Source organism: Trichosurus vulpecula, chromosome 6 (genome assembly GCF_011100635.1).
Source record: "Trichosurus vulpecula isolate mTriVul1 chromosome 6, mTriVul1.pri, whole genome shotgun sequence".
In the NCBI taxonomy this organism is placed as follows: Eukaryota; Metazoa; Chordata; class Mammalia; order Diprotodontia; family Phalangeridae; genus Trichosurus; species Trichosurus vulpecula.
In genome coordinates, this window is record NC_050578.1 from 46,876,818 (window position 1) to 46,896,594 (window position 19,777).

Below are 19,777 nucleotides of genomic sequence, written 5' to 3' on the forward strand. Positions count from 1 at the left end.
ACTTAGAGATTCATCCTTTGGATCAATCAAACCTTCTCCAAGTACCTTCTTTTAATAGCTAGGATTTATAAAGAGCTTTACAGTCTGCAAAGCACTTTACAAATCTTGCCTCATCGGATCCTCATGACCACTCAAGGAGGTAGATACGGTTATTATCACCATTTTACAGATAAAGAAACTGAGACAGAGAGGCTTGCTGAGGATCACACAGGTGTCTCCCTTTAAGGACCAGCACTTATTTGCCGTGGTTCAGTCTTGTCTGACTCTGCATGACCTTATTCGGGGTTTTCTTGGCAAAGACACTGGAGTGCTTTGCCATTTCTTTCTCCAGATCATTTTGCAGATGAGGAAACTGAGGCAAGCAGGGCTAAGTGGTTTGCCCAAGGTCACACAACAGTAAGTGTCTGAGGCCAAATTCGAACTCAAGAAGATGAGCCTTTCTGATTCCAAGACCAGCGTTCTATCCACTGCACCACCTACATATCACTTTAATATTTGAAGGGCACTTCACAAATATTATCTCATTGATCTTCACAACAACTCTGGGAGGGAGCACTATTATTAGTAGTAGTATATAATAATAATATTAGTACATAATAATATATAATATATAATCGTATTGTTTATTTTTATTATATTATATATTATCTATCATATAGTTATATAATATATAGTATTATATAATACTAGTATATATGATAATATACAGTAATATATAATATATTAATAGTAATATAATATATAATATAATATATAAATATATTATATAATAATCATATTAATATTGATTGACAATATAGTCATTATTATTAATAATAACATGGTGCTATTATCCCAACTTTACAGATGAGGAAACTGAGGCAGAGGTTAAGTGACTTATCCAGGGCCAAATAGCTCGTAAGCACCTGGAGCCAGATCTAATCTTCCTGGCTCCAGGTCCAGCACACCATCTTCAGGACCCCCTAGTTATCCCTAAGATGAACCTACTCCTGAAGGGGGAACACACACTAAATCACTAATACTGCAAAGTGAATGAGTTGAAATGAGTGGTGGGATGGCTGAATATCAGAGCTGGAAGGAGCTTCGAAAGTCATCCAGTTGAACCCCTGCCTGAAAAGGAATCTTCTCTTTCATTTCCTGGGTAAGCCACGCTCCCACCTCCAGTACTCCTGTGATGGACAATTGACTGGGACTTAATAAAGGAGAATAAGTGAGAGGAGGAAGTGGCCCTAAAGGGGAGGGAAAAGACATTCTCCCCACCCCCAACCCCACAAGGAGTAGGAGGCACCAAACACAATCTTGAGCCATTTCTGAATTTCGCCTGCCACGTCCCCCATCAGCCACACATCATCAAGACAGCCATGCTGCCCAGTGTTATTAGGAAGCATGTCACAATCCCACTTAGGATCATGGGGAATAGAAAAAGGGGGGTTCATCTAGTCCAATCCCTGTTCCTCTCTTTTTTATCAAATGAAGAAAATAAAGCACAAAGTGGTTAACGTGCCTACAGTCACTCACGTAGTCGAGAGCAAAGTTAGGACTCAGACTTAGGCTCTCTGTCTTACAGCCAAAGCTCTTTCTATCGCATAATGTGGCTTTCTCTTGAAATCTGTTACCTACATTTATATAGATTAGAATACATGAATATAAGCCCCCCTGGCCTAGACATTCCTGGTCAGGGAGACAGGAATATTCAATCACAAAAAGCTATACAATTAAAAAAAATAAAAATAAAAAAAAAGCTATACAATTATTTTCCATTTCTCATTGACTGGGATGCTGGGCCGCTAGACCCCTGCAAGGGATGAAAAAGGCAAACCCTGCCGAACCATCACATCCTCCTAGATTATATTATTGATAAAGCATCGGTAAATATAAAAACCATTTGCTACATGTCTAAGGTTGTCAGGAATATTGAAAGAAGAGCTGCCACAGGGGAAGTTGGGTGATGCACTGGGCATGGAGCCAGGAGGACCTACGTCCAAATCTGGCCTCAGACACTTACCAACTGTGTAACCCTGGGCAAGTCAGTTAACGGCAGTTTGCCTCAGTTTCCCTCTCTCTTCTGTTGCTCAGTCACTTCTATTGTGTCTGACTCTTTGTGACTCCATTTGGGGTTTTCTTGGCAGAGATACCAAAGTGTTTGCCGTTTCCTTCTCCAGCTCATTCTACAGATGAGGAAACTGAGGCAAATAGGTTAACTGTCTGAGGCCAGATTTGAACTCAGAAAGATTAGTCTTCCTGACCCCGGGCTCTGTCGTCTATCCACTGCACCACGTAGCTGCCCTCTCTATCTCTAAAATGGGCGTAATAATGCCACCTACCTTCCAGGGTTGTTGTGAGGATCGAGTGAAATAATAATGGTAAATGTGCCTGGCACAGAAGGAGCGCCATAGGAGGAGCTAACGTTTAGTTAGCTATTATTAGTATCATTATCATCATCATAATATTTGTAAAGCATCTAGCACGGTGCCTGGCACACAGGAGGCACTTCATACTTGTGTTTTCTTTCCTTATTTTGGAGGAAAAAGTATCAATGAAACAAAGCATTTCAATATGGACAGAAGAGGAATTGTCAGAGTCTTAGGATTATAGCTTTCCCTGGAGTGTTTAAAGCAAAAGGAATCAATCCACAAATAGTTATTAAGTAGTGTGCAGAACAGTACTAGGTGCTATAAGGCTTTATATACCAACAAGGAGAAGTTGTTCACGATATCCCCATTGTATAGAGCCTGCTTTAACATAGACACTGACAGGCCCAGAACCTCAGGAGCACTTACTTCTATACGACACCTCAGGTCATATTAAACTGCTGCCTGATGAGTCGAGTTACCTGGCAAATATGCTACACGTTTACGTGGCTTTGGAGAGACCATTAAGAAAAAGTCTATTACCAATTACCAACTTGTGTGGGTAATGGCGAATGAAAGGTAAAATCAAAAACAGTCTACAATTTCTAAAATAACATTTGAAATATTTTTCTCAATCAACAAGCATTTATTGTTAAGAGCTTACTTACAAGTGGCATCTAGAAGTGTTTGTGCAGGGACTAATAAATGCAGGAGTAATCCTTCTTGAAGATTCTTAAGCTGAAACTTCAGAGAGCTGGGGATTCCAAGAGTCAGAGATAAGGAAGGGGAACCCTGCCCCGCCAAGCATGGCAGATAGCCTGTGCAAAGACCCAGAGGCCAAAGAGAGGATGATATCTTGGGAGGAATAAATAGGAAGTAGGACAATTTGGCTGGAGCACGGAGTGCATTGGAGGAGCAAAATACGATCAGCATAGAGAACTAGGAGAGGGGATGAAAGGAAGAATTTCATATGCCAAGTAAAAGAGTTCATAGTTTATTCTAAAGGCAATGGGTAACTACTGAAGCTTCTTGAGTTAATAAATGATACGGTCTGACATGAGCTCCAGAAATAATTTGGCAGTTGTGTGGAGAATGGATTAGAGAAAGGACAGACTGGAGGCAGGGAAGCCAATTAGAAGGCTGTTGCAAAAGTACAGCTGAAAGCAGTGATGAGAGCCTGGACTATAGTGGTTGTAGTATGAGTACAGTCAATCAGTCAGTTAATAAACATTTATTAAGTGCCTACTATGTGCCAGGCATGCACCAAGGACAGAAAAGGTAATTGTTGGGAAAGACGTCAAGAAATTGAAATCAATAACACTGTCATCCCTCCATACAAGTTCATTTTTCATACTCAATGATACTAACCTGTAGCTTTGCAGCTCTTTCGATCCAACTGCAGCTCATATCCAGGAAAGCAACCACATTCCCAAGACACTGGGCTCAGAGGGGTGCAAATCTGGCTACACCCACCATTGTCTAGTGATGAACAACCTTTAAAAAGAGCAATTTCATTCAGAATTCTAAGGTATTCAAAAAAGTCAAAGTCATTCATTCATAAAATGCTAAAGATAGAATTTAATGGCCATATCTTTTTTTAAAATAGTTTATCACCACAAGTTGTGGTATGTGAATGTAATGGAATACTATTTTCCATAAGAAATGATGAGCAGGCATATTTCAGAAAAACCTGGAAAGACTTACATGAACTGATGCTGAATGAAGATAGCAGAACCAGAAGATCATTGTACACAGTAAGAACCACATTGTGGGATGAGTAACTTGGTCAGACTTAGCTCTTCTGAGTAATGCAATGTTCTAAGACAATTCCAAGAGACTCATGATGGAAAATACTATCCACATCCAGAGAAAGAACTATGGAGTCTGAATGCAGATTAAAGCATACTATTTTCTCTATTTTTTTTTGTTTTTTCTCTCATGGTTTTTCCCTTTTGTTCTGATTCTTCTTTTACAACATGACTAATGTGGAAATATGTTTAATGTGATTGTACATGTATAACCTATATCAGATTGCATGCCATCTTGGGGAGGCAGGGAAGGAAGAGAAGGGGGAAAATTTAGAACTCAATCTTATAAAAGTGAATGTTGAAAACTAAAAATAAATAAATAAATTTTTAAAAATACTTTCTCACCTGAGCTGTGCCCATTAACCCGGACCATGCAGGATTCAATCAATCAATGAACATTTATTAAACACCTACTATAAGCCAAGCACTATGCTAAGGGCTAGGGATACAAAAAAAAAAAAGGCAAAAGATAGTGCCTGCCCTCAGAGAGTTTACAATCTAATGGAAGAACTTACAATTCAATAAGTTCAATCAAAAATCTCAAATTTTGTAAGACGTTTACTAGTCCCCATTAATACTGGTTACCATCCCTCTGCAATTATCTTCAAGCTGATCCTATATGTACTTTGCTTGTACATTTTTTCCTCCATTAGATTGTGAACCTTTGAAGGCATGGCACCCAAAAAGGATTTAAGCAATGCTAGTTGACTTGACTTCCTTGAAACACTTTTGGCAGGTGGAATTGAAGTCTTCACCTCCAAATGGCTCATTCTTTTCTGTCCCTCTAAGCCACTGGAAAGCAGATTCACTGGCAGCAGGCTAGAATGCAAGCTTCATTTTTTTTTATTTCAGGGAGATTCCTATATGCTAGCTTACATCTATACAGCGCTTTAAAGTTTGCAAACTGCATTACAAAACTTATCTCATTTTATTCTCATACCAACCCTGGGATGTGTGTGCCACATTACTATTCCCATTTTACAGATAAGAAAATGGAGGCAGGTAGAGGTTAAGTGACTTGCCCAGCTAGTAAGTATCTGAGGCTGGATTTGAACTCAGGTCTTCCTGACCCCAGGTCTATCCACTGTGCTACCCCACTTCAAATTCTTATTAGTTGTGATACTTTGGGCAACCACTTAACCCATCTGCTCATCTGTAAAATGAGGGAGTTAGACTTAGTGGTCCTGTCCAGCTTTAAATCAGATGTTCAAAAACAAAAATAGTTTTTATATGCAACTAAAAAATAAGATACACAGGCAATGGGGTGTAGAAATTTATCTTGCCCTACAAGAAAGGAAGGGAAAAGGGGATGAGAGGGGAGGGGGGTGATAGAGGGGAGGGCTGACTGGGGAACAGGGCAACCAGAATATATGCCATCTTGGAGTGGGGGGGAGGGTAGAAATGGGGAGAAAATTTGTAATTCAAACTGTTGTGAAAATCAATGCTGAAAACTAAATATGTTAAATAAATAAATTGCATTTAAAAATGAAAAAAAAATCCATGATCTTATGACTTTTCCTTTGCCAATGAGCCTTACTCTTTTGTCTCCATGAATTTTGCATCTTATCTTTCTCAGTTTCCTCTTGTCAATGAAAGATGATGGAGACTCAAATATAGTTTAACCAGAATTAAGGCTCTTCTCTGTTCTGAGTCATGTCCAGTCCTCCATCAATGTTAGCCTCTATGCAGACTAAGCTAAAAAAGTGGGGGAGAAGACTGAAGGTAGAAGTCAAGAGGGATTTACATATTGCATAAATTAAATTACTAAGATCCACCACTTGTTACTAGTGATGTGACGTGGGCAAGTCACTTAACCCCAATTGCCTCCAAAGAAAAAAAAAAAGGATCCACCATTTAGCAACCCTTCATCCCAATATGCTTTTAGCTATAGTTTGGGGACAAGAGAACCAATGTCTTAAATCCAATGAAGTTGAACAATACTTACCACTGCATGTTTTTCCATCTTCCTTGAGCACTGACCCTTCAGGACAGAAACACACAGGACCATCCGATGTCATGACACAACCATGGCTGCATCCAGTGCTATTGCTTCCACAGGAAATTAATTCTAGTTGTTTGGAGGATAAGACTCTAGTTAGCGTTCAACCAAGTTTACTGCTATTTATTTAAAATGAATTTCTAGTGAACCACAAGCACTCTTCTGAAAAGGTTAAGTTAAATAAAGATTTGATATTTAGAACTTCTACAGTCAGGGTAGGTATAAAAATAAAGGGAGTGTTTATATTTAAATATAGTAAGGAAGAACTTTTGGAACTATGAACCTATTCTTTTGGTTTCCTCTAAATCAGGGCTGTCCAACCTTGGGTTTATATTGAAACAATAGACAATATATTTTGATTTGCCATTTTACTGAGAGCTCTGTGGCAGCTCAGCTTCCTTTACCAAAGCATTTATGTAAATTTCTATGTTCGTAGGTGGGCCGCATAAATTGAACTGCAGGCTGCATGTGGCCTGCAGCCGCATTTTGGACAGTCCTGCTCTAAATTATTCTTTTGTCAAATATTGCTTTAATAACATTAGCTTACTATGGTATTTGCCAACACCGAAATGGGTTGAATCTGCTAGGCATGCTCTTCTGGGTCTTCTCAAAACCACAGTGGTTTTATTCTTGCAGTAGAGGGCAATTAATATTTTAGGTATTATTGCTCACTAGGAGGCACAAACCTCACCAATAAAAGCCACTGATTTCTGAAATGACAGAGACTTCTTAATGATACCAGGCCCTTCACATGTTTTTCCCTGAACTACTCTCCCTCCACATAGCGACATCATCTCCTCCATAGTTCCTTTGGTTGCATTTTGCCCAAGAATGGGACACTTGATTCCTGAAGGAAATCTGCTTCACCTCCCTGTCTTTCACTCCACAACTTTCCATTCCTTTCTTGATTCTACTCCTGGTTTGCCCCTCCCACCTCCAGAATTCTTTCTAGACCAAAGCAATTTTACTATTTAGCCAAGGCTTATTTTTTCTAAGGTGTCAAATCTCTTTTGAACTATCAGACCGCATAAACATAACATCGTAATTTTTGACAAGATTTTTCTCCAAGCCTAATTAATTCATATGATGATAGATTTAGAGCTAAAAGGAACCTCAGAGGTCATCTAATCTAATAACCTTAATTTGTATACGATGAGGCTCAAACACTTGCCCAAGGTCGCATGAGCATAACTACCCATGGCAGAAGTTGAACTCCAAACCAGATCCTCTGAGTTCAGAACCCCAGTTTTCTACTATACTCCAATAAGGTTAAAAGTTAAAGATGAGTTATTATGCTGCATTTGTGGAAGGAGCTGTCAAGAGTTGCCTATTTGGATGAAATCATAGATTCATGACCAATGTATAATCTAGCACTTTATCAACTGGATGCTTTTACTTGGAAACTTTAAATGAACCATAACTCTATTGGTGTATGGGTCACAATCCCTGTTCTTTTCCTAGGTAATTCTTGTCCACATTGTGCCATAAATCCTCCATAGAACATCTACCCAGAACACTGGAGGGCTTCCTCTTGGTTTTTGTTGGCTTTTTCCCCTCCTTTATCTCAAGTACCAGTGTACCCACTTGAGTTGCCCATCTAGTATCTTGTTTGCTTTCTTTTCCTTTTATCTGAAGGGCACCAGGGTACCACTCTGGTTGCCCACCATATTGTCCATCATGACTAGGCACTTCCTTTCCTGGCCATACATATCCTCAGTGTCTTCCTGTACTCCATTTACTGAATGCAAGTCATCACTGGTAACATGCTGAAGCCTACTTATGCCTTTGTGTCTTTCCTTTGGGTTATTTGTAATTTTAACTCTTCTGAGATCATGGTGTCCCATAAGTCACAATTGCATGGCATCCCTGGGAAGAGTATTGCTGTCAAAGAGATGCGCAACAACAAAGCATGCCCAATCCTCATATAATCAAGTCCAGCATGGTGGAGTGAAAATGGAGCTGGAATTGAAGTCAGAGGATTTGGGTTCAAATTTCCATTCTATAAATGACTATAAACCTTTTGTGAATCACTTAACTTACTGGGACTCAATTTCTTACATCTGTAAAATGAGAGGTATTAGATTGGGTGACTATTAAGGCCATGGCAGATCTAAATCTGCCACCTTCGGGGCAGCTAGGTGGCACAGTGAGTAGCGTACCAGCCCTGGAGTCAGGAGGACCTGAGTTCAAATCCTGCCTCAGACACTTGACACATGTACTAGCTGCATGACCTTGGGTGAGTCACTTAACCCCAATGCCCTGTCAAAAACCAATAAATTAATTAATTAATTGATTGATGATTCTACGACCTTCCTCCTTCTATTTACTATCTAGTTTTGTTGAAGGTGCACATGGTGATGGACTATGGGTTGCTTATCTGACTGCAAAGGGAAGGAAAGAAAAGAAGCATTTATTAAGCACCAACTATGTGCCAAGGCATTGTGCTAAGTTCTTTACAAATACTATCTCATTTGATCCTTACAACAACCTTACGAGGAAGTTGCTATTATTTTTCTTGTTTATTGTTTGGGCTTTTCAATAAAGGAAAATAAAGCAGACGGAAGTCAAATAACTTGCTGATAGTCAGTAAGAACTGAACTCAAGTTTTCCTGACTCCAGGTGTGGTGCTCTATCCACTGTGCCACCTGGTTACATAGCATGATCTGATAAATATGTGATTTTCATCCTCTTTGCTACCAACTAGAAAGCTCCAGAACTGGACCTCTGTGATATCGCTCAATACTGAACCAACACTAATTAACCAGAAGAGCAAACAAACTGCATACTCTCTGATCCAGCAATACCACTACTAGGTCTGTATCGCAAAGAGACCAAAAAAAAAAAAGGAAAAGAACCTACTTGTACAAAAATATTTCCGGTAACTCTCTTTGTGGTGGCAAAGAATTGGAAATTGAGGGGATGTCCATCAACTGGGGAATGACTGAACAAGTTGTGGCGCATGAACGTAATGGAATACTATTGCGCTATAAGAAATGATGAGCAGGCGGGTTTCAGAAAAACCTGGAAAGATTTATATGAACTGATGCTGAGTGAAGTGAGCAAAACCACCAGAACATTGTACACAGGAACAGCCACATTTTACAATGATCAACTATGAATGACTTAGCTCTTCCCAGCAATACGATGATCCAAGACAATTCCAAAGGTCTCCTGAGGAAAAAAAAACTGCTATTCACATCCATAGAAAGAACTGATGAAGTCTGAATGCAGATCGAAGCACACTATTTTCACTTTTTTGTGGCCTTTTTCTTTTGGTCTGTTTCTTCTTTCTCAATATGACTAATACTGAAACATATTTTTGCATGATTGCACATGTATAACCCATATCAAATTGCTTGCTGTCTTAGGGAAAGGGGAGGGGAAGGAAGGAGAGAAAAAATTTGGAACTCAACATTTTGTAAAAATGAATATTAAAAATCGTCCTTACATGTAATTGCAGGAAAAATATTTTTTTAATCTGACTGAGCCCAGACATAAGGGATGACTCAAATGGCAATGAGCTGGGTGGGCTATACCAAGTCACAAGAACATCGAACAGTAGGGGGAAAAGAAATGAAATGAAAGAAGGAATAAGACTACTGATGAAGTGGATAGAAGAAAGATAACAGACAAAATATAGACAAAAATAGACAAGATAGAAATGCTTAATTCTGACTTTGATTCTGTTTTTTTTTTCTGCCAAAGGGAAAAGGTTTGGCTTGACCTTATGACCTTCTGTACTAGGGCTCATAAACTGGAATATCAAGGAATATCAAAATTAGAGTTTACCCAGATTTTATTAGAGCATTTGATAAAATCTCTCATGCTGTTTTTATGGTATGTGATGCGGTGGATAGAGTGCTCTAGAACAGGAAGAGAAGTCGGAAGCCATCTAGTCCAACCCTGACCCCCTAATTCTATAGATGAGGTAACTCAGGCTGTGAGAGAGTCCACATTGTGCCTTGACCGGGGTCACACGGGTACTAAATGACAGAGCTGGGACTTGAACCCAGGTCCTCTGACTCCAAATACACCGTTTCTCTGTGCCTCTATAAGATTTACTCAACTAGACTCCTCTAGAGTGCAAGAAAGACTGGGTTCAAATCCTCCTTCAAATACCATGTAACCATGAACAAGTTTCTGAGTTTCAGTTTCCTCATCTCTAACACAGAGATAATAATTACACCTACTCCACGGGGTTATTATGAGGATCAAATGAAATCAACTATGTCAAACACTTCACAAACCCTAAAGCAGCTATATAAATTTCAGTTATTATTGATATTCAAAGAGTCACTGCTATATATGCAGTCCACCTCCTAAATATTCACAGGATCAAACAGCAAGCATTTCTTCTTATTTTTCTTTTCTTTTCTTTCTTTTTTTTAAAGGCAATCAGAGTTAAGTGACTTGCCCAGGGTCACACAGCTAGTAAATGTCTGAGGCCAGATTGAAGCTCAGGTCCTCCTGACTCCAGGGCAAGTGCTCTGTTTACTGCATCACCTAGCTCTCCCTCAAGTATTTCTTATTAAGCACCTACTATGTGCAATGTACAGTCATAAGCTCTGATGATACAAAAAACAAAAATAAAACAGTCCCTGCCCTCAAGGAGCTAACATTCTATCAGGGAAAAAATAAGTATACAGATTTAGAGCTGGAAGGGACCTTGGCTATCTTCCTACCCAAATGTTTCATTTTTTCAGATGAAGAAACAGAGTAAGTTTCTCAAAGAGAATAAGTGACCTGGTGCCCAAGGCCCCACTGGCAGGAAGTAACAGAAACTGGATTTGAACTCAGGTTCCCTCACTGTACTACAATGACTTAATATCATATACATATATATACATATGTGTGTATGTATATATGTGTGTATATGCGTGTGTGTGTGTGTATATGTGTGCGTGTGTGTATGTGTGTATGCGAGAGAGAAAGAGAGAGAGAGAGAGAGAGAGAGAATGAGTCTTCCTGATTCCCAGCCCAGTGCTCTATCCACTGTACCACCTAGCTGCCCATAAGGGTCCTAGTCCTAATGGAATTAGAAAGAGATTGAGCAAACCACTAAAGAAGGCTGGCCCTGGAGGCAAAGGACTTGGGTTCAAATATTTACTTGTCTTTTCTTGATTTGTGTGACCCTGGGCAAGCAGCTTAACTTCTCCTGACCTAAGTTTATTCATTTGTAAAATGAGTAGAAATCATTTCTACTTTTTTCCAATACTAAATCTGTAATCTTATAAATATTTAGGAAATTTTTCATATTTTTAATATATTTCATATTCTTATTTTTTCATATATTTCATATTTTTCATATTTCACTGAATATTTGAGAGCTCACATTATCAAGTCACTTTGAAGTTGGATGAGCTTACCCGTCCTTACCAAACCAAGAGCTATGATCTTAGTAGGTCAATTTCCAACAATTTGGCAGTCTACGATGCGATGCTTCTTCAAACCAAACACCAAGGTCAAAACCATTAGTACTGTTTCTCTATCTCAAATGACCCACACACTTTGATAGATCAGGTTACAATTCTTTACGGGAGTCAAAATCCTAACCACAAAACTCCTAACCTCAGTTACATACCAAAGGCCCTAAAATCACGATTACAGGTAATCTTGATGGGCTGATAGGCTGTATCTTCTCTCTGAACACACACTCACTAAAAGTCTGCTACTAAAAGTGAAAATGGAGCTCTTTCAGAAGCTGACTTTTCAATTCAAAATGTTCACTCTAGTTTGGCAATTTTTGCTATGAATCCAATGCTTTCTCTTAGAATTAATGGGATGGCATTTCTCCAGGAAGGGAACTAGACAGAAAACCATTATTAGAGTAAGAGGCATTATTAGTAAATCTGCATTAGGCAAATATTTCCACTCAGCCCATTAGTGGACTTTGTGGTTCAGGGCATGTGCCTCTTGGTCTTCTCTGTCTGCTGACGAGATTCATTATGGAGCAAAAATACCACATGCCTTTAATCCAGCTAAGGCTGCTGCATTCTCAGAAAATCTATCCTGGAAGTAAAACCATGTGGAATGTCCAAGGGGAGATCCGGCATTTTTAGGGAATAGACTATGAAAGCGGATGTGTATTTGGCCCAAGAAAAATTCAGTCTGAACTGATTTATTTCCCATTTCATGCATAGTAGGCTTTGAGGGTCACTCATTAAAGACTTAAAACCTAGCTAATTGTTCCTGTTTGTCTTTCATTTTTGAATAGGAGAATTGGACTAAGGTGAGGAAGGTTTGCACAAAGTCATGGCCTCACTCTCTCTCTTCCTGGGTCATCAAAATCCAGTGGCAGGACAAAAGTCAAGATAACTAGAAATGTCTCCGGATGCAGTATATGACCAAGCTCTAAGTGCTCCCTCCATGACACCTGCTTCAACTACCTTCATGGCCACCTGGAATAAATTGTTCTCATCCACCCATTCTGCTGGGGATGGTCTTCACATGCTTGGGGTAGATGGGTTTGGGACCTGTCAGTTACCCTCAGCCTGGTTTAGCCCATCTGCCAAGACAGTTTTACCAGGATGTGGCTACTGCTCATGCTACAGCTTCTTGGAGCCACAGGTGAGAGCTGGGTGAACCAGAGGGACACCAAATGTCAGTGGACAGCCATCCCACCAGAGGTACTAGTCCTCCTGAACACCCCGTACACACATTCCAAAGGGACATACTCTACCCTCCCCAAAGTTGTATAGGTTATGGAAATGTAAACAGTAGTAGAACCAGAAAGGGGAGCCGGTGTGTTGAAGGCTCAAATATCTGATGTATAGAGACCAACCAGAAATAGTGGCACCTCCACACTGTTTTTCCCTGATCTTTTAAAGTTCAAGGTAGACCTGAAGGAAGAAGGAGATATTGGTTTTGGAGTAGGAAAACTTTAGTTCCAATCCCAGTTCTTTCATTTACTGTCTGCATAAATGCTTGCAAGTCACTTAACCTACCTGACTCAGTTTCCTCATCTGTAAAATGGAGTCAGACTAGATGTCTTCAAACATCTTTCCAGCTCTAAATCTATGATCTTTTGATATCTACTTCTCATTGCCCACACATTAAAAATAGTAATGACAATAGTTGGAATCTATATAGTAAAGCGCCTTTTCAAATATCTCATTTGATCCTCACAACAACCGACTGGCTGCCTTTCATCATCTCTTATTTATAGAATCCATCATACGCTCTTCTGTTCAGTTGTTTCAGTACTATCTGATTCTTCATGACCTCATTCGAAGCCTTCTTGGCACAGATACTGGAGTGGTTTGCCATTTCCTTCTCTAGATGATTTCACATTTCACAGATGAAGAAATTGAGGCAAATAGGCCTAAGTGATTTGCCCAGGGTCAGACAGATAGTCAATGTCTAAGGACACATTTGAACTCAGGTCTTCTTGGCTCCAGGCCCCATGCTCTATCCGCTGCACCACCCAGCTGCCCATAGACTCTATTAACCTTTGTAAATGGAGCCAATTTCCAGAATGTGCTAAGAGGGCCATTCCTACAGATATATATAGGGGACGGATACATAATGGCATGATTGGAGGGAAACAGAAAGGTTCTCTCTAAAATTTCCCCTTCTGGCCTGAAATCCTTATTCTGAGTCAAGTGTCAATAGGTTAGGCATCAAATGTTGGAGGTATACACACACACACACACACATGTGTATGTATATATGTATGTGTATGTATGTGCGTTGTTGTTTGTCAGCATCAGGAAGGTGATGTCATGACTTGCAAGCGGTTTGGATTTAAGTGAGGGAGGGCTGTGCAAAATCACAAGACTCCCTTTCTCCTCCAGAGCCATTTGGGTCCAGGAGCAAGATATAGATCAGGACAACTGGAGATGGCCCAGGATACAGTGGAAGACCTTGGCCTTTTTAAGTTAAGGTCTTTTCCAAGTCTCAGTTTGACTGAGACAATGCCCATTCAGTGATTAAGGCTAGGTTAAAAAATGAGGCAAAGAATGGCCTCTTTTACCTAGTCAAAAAAAAAATCAATCTGGGAGGGGAAAACCCTCAGGGTTTCTGGCAAAACAGAAACAATTGCTATTTACACTCACTCTGAGCCTTGGGGCCAAACAATGAACCCAGAAGAGACACTGTAATTTGAAAGCCTGTTACCTGTTCCATTAGCACATTAGCATGGATTAGCTGAGGGGATTAGGGAGTTGACACCTTAGTGCATTAATAGTACCCACTTCACAACTTTGCCTAAGGCTGGCCTGGGGTGTGGCATTGATTAGTGTGGGAGAAATCTATATAAATTTTGCCTGACTGAACAGAATTTTAGGGGATTTTTATAATTTGCAAAAACTTTGTAAATCTTACCAAAATTCCTGCTTTTCAGCCTCTTAATGGGGCTATTTTCAAATTCTAACAGGTAAAAATCAGTATTTAATCATATTAAGGTAACCTAGGGCAGGGACTGTTTCTTTTTTATTTTATGCATCCCCAGTGTATCCTGGGCCATCTCCAGTCATCCTGATGAATATCTGGTCACTGGATCCAGATGTCTCTGGAGGAAAAAGTGAGGTTGGTGACCTTGCACAGCCCTCCCTCACTGAAATAAAAGTCACCTGGAAGTCATGTCATCATTTCCCTGATGCCATGAAAATGAAGGGCAAACACAACCAACAACAACCCCCAGTACCGAGCCCAGGATGGGGCAATGTACTTGTTGTAGTTGAATCATTTCAGCTGTGTCCAACTCTTCATGACCCCATTTGGGGTTTTCTTGGCTAGATCTACTGAACATCCCCAAAATGTCTAACACCATTGGCAAAACTGAACTCTGACCATTGTTACATCAGATTTTGCTACACAGAGAAGAAATTACCATTCATTCCCAAGGGGACAAAAGGCCAAGGGGAGAGAGAAATGGCCATGGGTTCAAATACTATAAATGACACATTTTGACTGATCCTTGACAGCTTAAGGCAACTCTATGACCTTCATAAGTTACAGAGTATCTATTTACCTACAAAAAGAAGTTTCCTCATCCAGAAATTCCCTATACAATTAAATCATGGGTCCAATCCCTTCCCTATCCCACAATGGTATGGTGACATGTATTGGCAAGTTTAGTGCTTGTCCAGTCCTATGAAATCATTTTTAGGGGAGGGTAGCTAGGTGGCGCGTTGAGTAGAGCACCAGCCCTGGAGTCAGGAGGACCTGAGTTCAAATCTGGCCTCAGACACTTGACACACTTACTAGCTGTGTGACCTTGGGCAAGTCACTTAACCCCAATTGACCTACCTTTCCCACTCCAACCCCCCCCCCAAAAGAAATCATTTTTATACAACCATAGAAACAGTCAGGGAACTATCGTATGTCAGAATACATTTAAGTGGGGGGGGGGGGCAGAGCCAGGATGGTGGCTGGAAAACAGGGACTTGCTTAAGCTCTCCCCCAAATCCCTCTAAATGCCTCTAAAAATGGCTCTGAACAAGTTCTGAAGCTACAGAACCCACGAAATAACAGAGGGAAACAAGTCTCCAGCCCAAGACAGCCTGGATGGTCATGGGAATGGGTCTATCACACTGTGCTGGGAGATGATCACAGCCCAGCATGGGCCATGCTAGGACAGCCCAGACTGGGAGTCAGGTAGAGCAGGCCTTAGGGCTCTGAATCACTGAGCTATAGCAGTTACCAAACTTCTCAACCCACAAATGCCAAAGACAATGGAGCAGGTTAGTGGGAAACCTTCTGGATCTGGGTGAGAGAAGTGTGCAGTCTGGCCCTAGCCCCAGGGGCAGTGGAGGTGGCCTGGAGGAGGTGGTGTTGCAACAGCAGCAGGAAGCTCCTGTAGCTGCCTCCAGAGCTCCAGTGTCAGCTGCTTTTGGAGTCCCTGGCCCACATGGTGGGAGGAATCAAGTGGCACATCAGAGCAGGAGTACAGGGAATGCTTTGCTGGTGCACAGGCAGGGTTCTCTTGCTTTGCCCTGCTTGGATCTGGGTCATGGTCCTGGTTGGCAGTTCTTGGGGGAGGAGAAGTGCTGGTGTGGCAGAGTGTGTGATGACAGTGGAGTAGAAATAGCTCTGAAAACAGCATTTCAAGGCCCCTAAAGCTTTTGACAAAGTACTCTGTACTCTACAAGCAGTCACACCCTGATAAAAAGCTCAAGGGTCAAGTAGTTGGCTGGGAACATGACCAGGCAGCGCAAAAGGGCTCAGACTCAGACTCAGACTACAGAATCTTTTTTTGATGACAAAGAAGATCAAAACATATAGCCAGAAGAAGTCAACAAAGTCAAAGAGCCTACATCAAAAGCCTCCAGGAAAAATATGAATTGGTCTCAGGCCATGGAAGAGCTCAAAAAGGATTTGGAAAAGCAAGTAAGAGATGTAGAGGGAAAATTTGGAAGAGAAATGGGAGTGATGCAAGAAAATCATGAAAAACAAGTCAATGACTTGCTAAAGGAGACCCAAAAAATACTGAAGAAAATAACACCTTAAAAAATAGACTAACCCAAATGGCAAAAGAACTCCAAAAAGCCAATGAGGAGAAGAATGCCTTGAAAAGCAGAATTAGCCAAATGGAAAAGGAGGTCCAAAAGACCACTGAAGAAAATACCACCTTAAAAATTAGATTGGAGCAAGTGGAAGCTAGTGACTGTATGAGAAATCAAGATATTATAAAACAGAACCAAGGGAATGAAAAAATGGAAGACAATGTGAAACACCTCATTGGAAAAGCCACTGACCTGGAAAATAGATCCAAGAGAGATAATTTAAAAATTGCTGGACTACCTGAAAGCCATGATGAAAAAAAAAGAGCCTAGACATCATCTTTCAAGAAATTATCAAGGTAAATTGCCCTGATACTCTAGAGCCAGAGAGTAAAATAGAAATTGAAAGAATCCACAGATCACCCCCTCAAAAAGATCCCAAAAAGAAAACTCCTAGGAATATTGTAGCCAAATTCCAGAGTTCCCAGGTCAAGGAGAAAATACTGCAAGCAGCCAGAAAGAAACAATTTGAGTACTGTGGAAACACAATCAGGATAACACAAGATCTAACAGCTTCCACATTAAGGGATCAAAGGGCTTGAAATATGATATTCCAGAGGTCAAAGGAGTTAGAATTAAAACCAAGAATCACCTACCTGGCAAAACTGAGTATAATACTCCAAGGCAAAATATGGGTTTTTAATAAAATAGAGGACTTTCAAGCTTTCTCAATGAAAAGACCAGAGCTGAATAGAAAATTTGACTGTCAAATGCAGGAATCAACAGAAGCATGAAAAGGTAAACAGGAAAAAGAAATCATAAGGGACTTACAAAAGTTGAACCATTTTGTTTACATTCCTACATGGAAAGATGACATTTGTAACTCATGAAATCTTTCTGAGTATTAGGGTAGTTGAAGGGAATACACATATATATAGACAGAGGGCACAGGGTAAGTTGAATATAAAGGGATGATAGGTAAAAAAATAAAATCAAATCAAAAGGTGAGAGAGGAATATATCAGGAGAAGGAGAAAGGGAGAGATAGAATGGAGTAAATTATCTCACATAAAAGTGGCAAGAAGAAGCAGTTCTACTGGAAGGGAAGAGGGGGCGGGTGAAAGGGAATAAGTAAATCTTGCTCTCAACAGACTTGACTTAAGGAGAGAATAACATACACACTCAATTGGGTACCTTACCCTACAGGAAAGTAGAGAAAAGGGGATAAGAGGGGGAGATGATAGAAGGGAGGGCAGATCGGGGAGAAGGTAGTCAAAAGCAAAAACTTTTGAAAAGGGATAGGGTCAAGGGAGAAAATTATACAAAGGGGGACAGGATACGATGGAGGGAAATATAATTAGTCTTTCACAACATGACTATTATGGAAGTGTTTTGCATAATGATATATGTGTGGCCTATGTTGAATTGCTTGCCTTCTCAAGGAGTGTGGGTGGGGAGGAAGAAGGGAGAGAATTTGGAACTCAAAGTTCTAAAAACAAATGCTCAAAAAAAAGTTGTTTTTTACATGCAACTGAGAAATAATGGGGTATAGAAATCTATCTTGCCCTACAAGAAAGTAAGGGGAAAGAGGGTGGAGGGGAGTGGGGTAACAAAAGGGAGGGCAGACTAGGGAAAGTGACAATCAGAATATATGCCATCTTGGAGAGGGGGGGTGAGGGTAGAAACGGGGAGAAAATTTGTAACTTAAAATCTAGTGGAAATCAATATTGAAAACTAAAACTATTAAATAATAAAAATATGAAAAAGAAAAAGAAAGAATACATTTAAGTGTGGTTTGCAGCTATATAGTCTGGGCTCTTTACTACCCCAATTCTAGTCGAGAAATCAATTTTGAGGGGAAAAAAAAGAAAACAACTTTGGACTAAATGAGAACTGCAAATGACAATAACTCTTTGGATAATGATCACATTTATTCAATAAATGTTAATTAAGCACATCATTATGTGTAGGCCTTCAGGGAGACACTAAAATAATTAAACCACAGGCCCTAAACTTTTGGAACTTATACACTGATAGAGAAGGTAGGAGATGTGCATAGGCAACTTTAAATATAAAACAAGAAAAGAAAGTAAGCTACTGTCAAGTTCCTAGAAAGAAGCAAAAAACAATTTGCCCTCAACATGCACTAATATGGAAAAAGTTGTCAGTCTCACCCATGTCAGTCATTTCAGCCACACCTATATACAGATGTCACAATTGTCTTCAGAAACAAATCACAACCAGACTGTAAAACCAACAGTTAGTGCTGTAGCTTACCATGACATCTTTTCCCATCAGAAAGCAGGATGAACCCTCTGGGGCATGTGCAGTAAAAGGATCCAGGGATGTTTTCACACCCAAGAGTACACCCATGGTTCCAAAATGCACATTCATTGATATCTGACCAAAAAAAATTTAATCAAATCAATATCACATTTTGTACTTTATAATCAATTTATAGTTTTTATGAATATGTTAATAAATCATTAATATGAAATTAATCTGGTAATTTGCATTTAGGCACAGTAACTTGCCATGGAAAAGACAGATTCTGCTGTATGAAACAAATGAAATAATCCAAAAACCATGGAAATATTACATATTAGATCACATTCTCTCCTTTCAAATGTTAACTTAGTTCTCAGAATCCCCCTTGGAATGAGGTGACAAATTTCACCAAGCTAAAGCAACACACTGTTTAATGTAAATCTAGAAATGGCTCTTTGGTGAGGCTGGGTTTTCAGTGGTTACTGTAGGTTGGCAGTGTCCTATATGATTCGAAGGTTTGAGAAGTTGTACAATGTCTGACAAGCACATACATCCCATTAGTCTGTAACTGTGGTTAAGAATGAAATTAAATGTTATTTTCTCTTTCAAGTCATGTAGGTTATTTTTCAAATAGCTACTAAGTTGTTAAGATACAAATACTTATTAAGTTGTTTGGATCCAACTACTTAATAAGTGGAATTGGTAGGTATTTCTTTTGGTCAAGGGTTTCCATGAAAAAGTTACTGAGATGCAAAAGGCTCCATAAACTGAGAAACTCTGGGAATCTCTGCCATAAGATAATAGGATGTCCCCAACTCAGCCCTTTCACCTATCCTACGAACCTGGGCACTGTGTTGCAGACATTATTAGAAGCTTCCCCTTATGACCACTCACATTTACTGTGCCACTA

General features: G+C 39.9%; 1 protein-coding gene across 1 annotated transcript in view; it reads right to left on the reverse strand.

The window, feature by feature from the left end:
- Positions 1 to 19,777, reverse strand: part of EGF (epidermal growth factor) — a 139,922-nt gene that overhangs the window by 65,259 nt on the left and 54,886 nt on the right. Inside the window, exons 7-9 of the mRNA XM_036764438.1 lie at positions 18,877 to 18,999; positions 6,105 to 6,227; positions 3,720 to 3,845 (exon numbers count right to left, since the gene is read on the reverse strand). Of these exons, the coding sequence (XP_036620333.1) occupies positions 3,720 to 3,845; positions 6,105 to 6,227; positions 18,877 to 18,999 (372 nt within the window). The remainder of the gene's footprint in view (positions 1 to 3,719; positions 3,846 to 6,104; positions 6,228 to 18,876; positions 19,000 to 19,777) is intronic.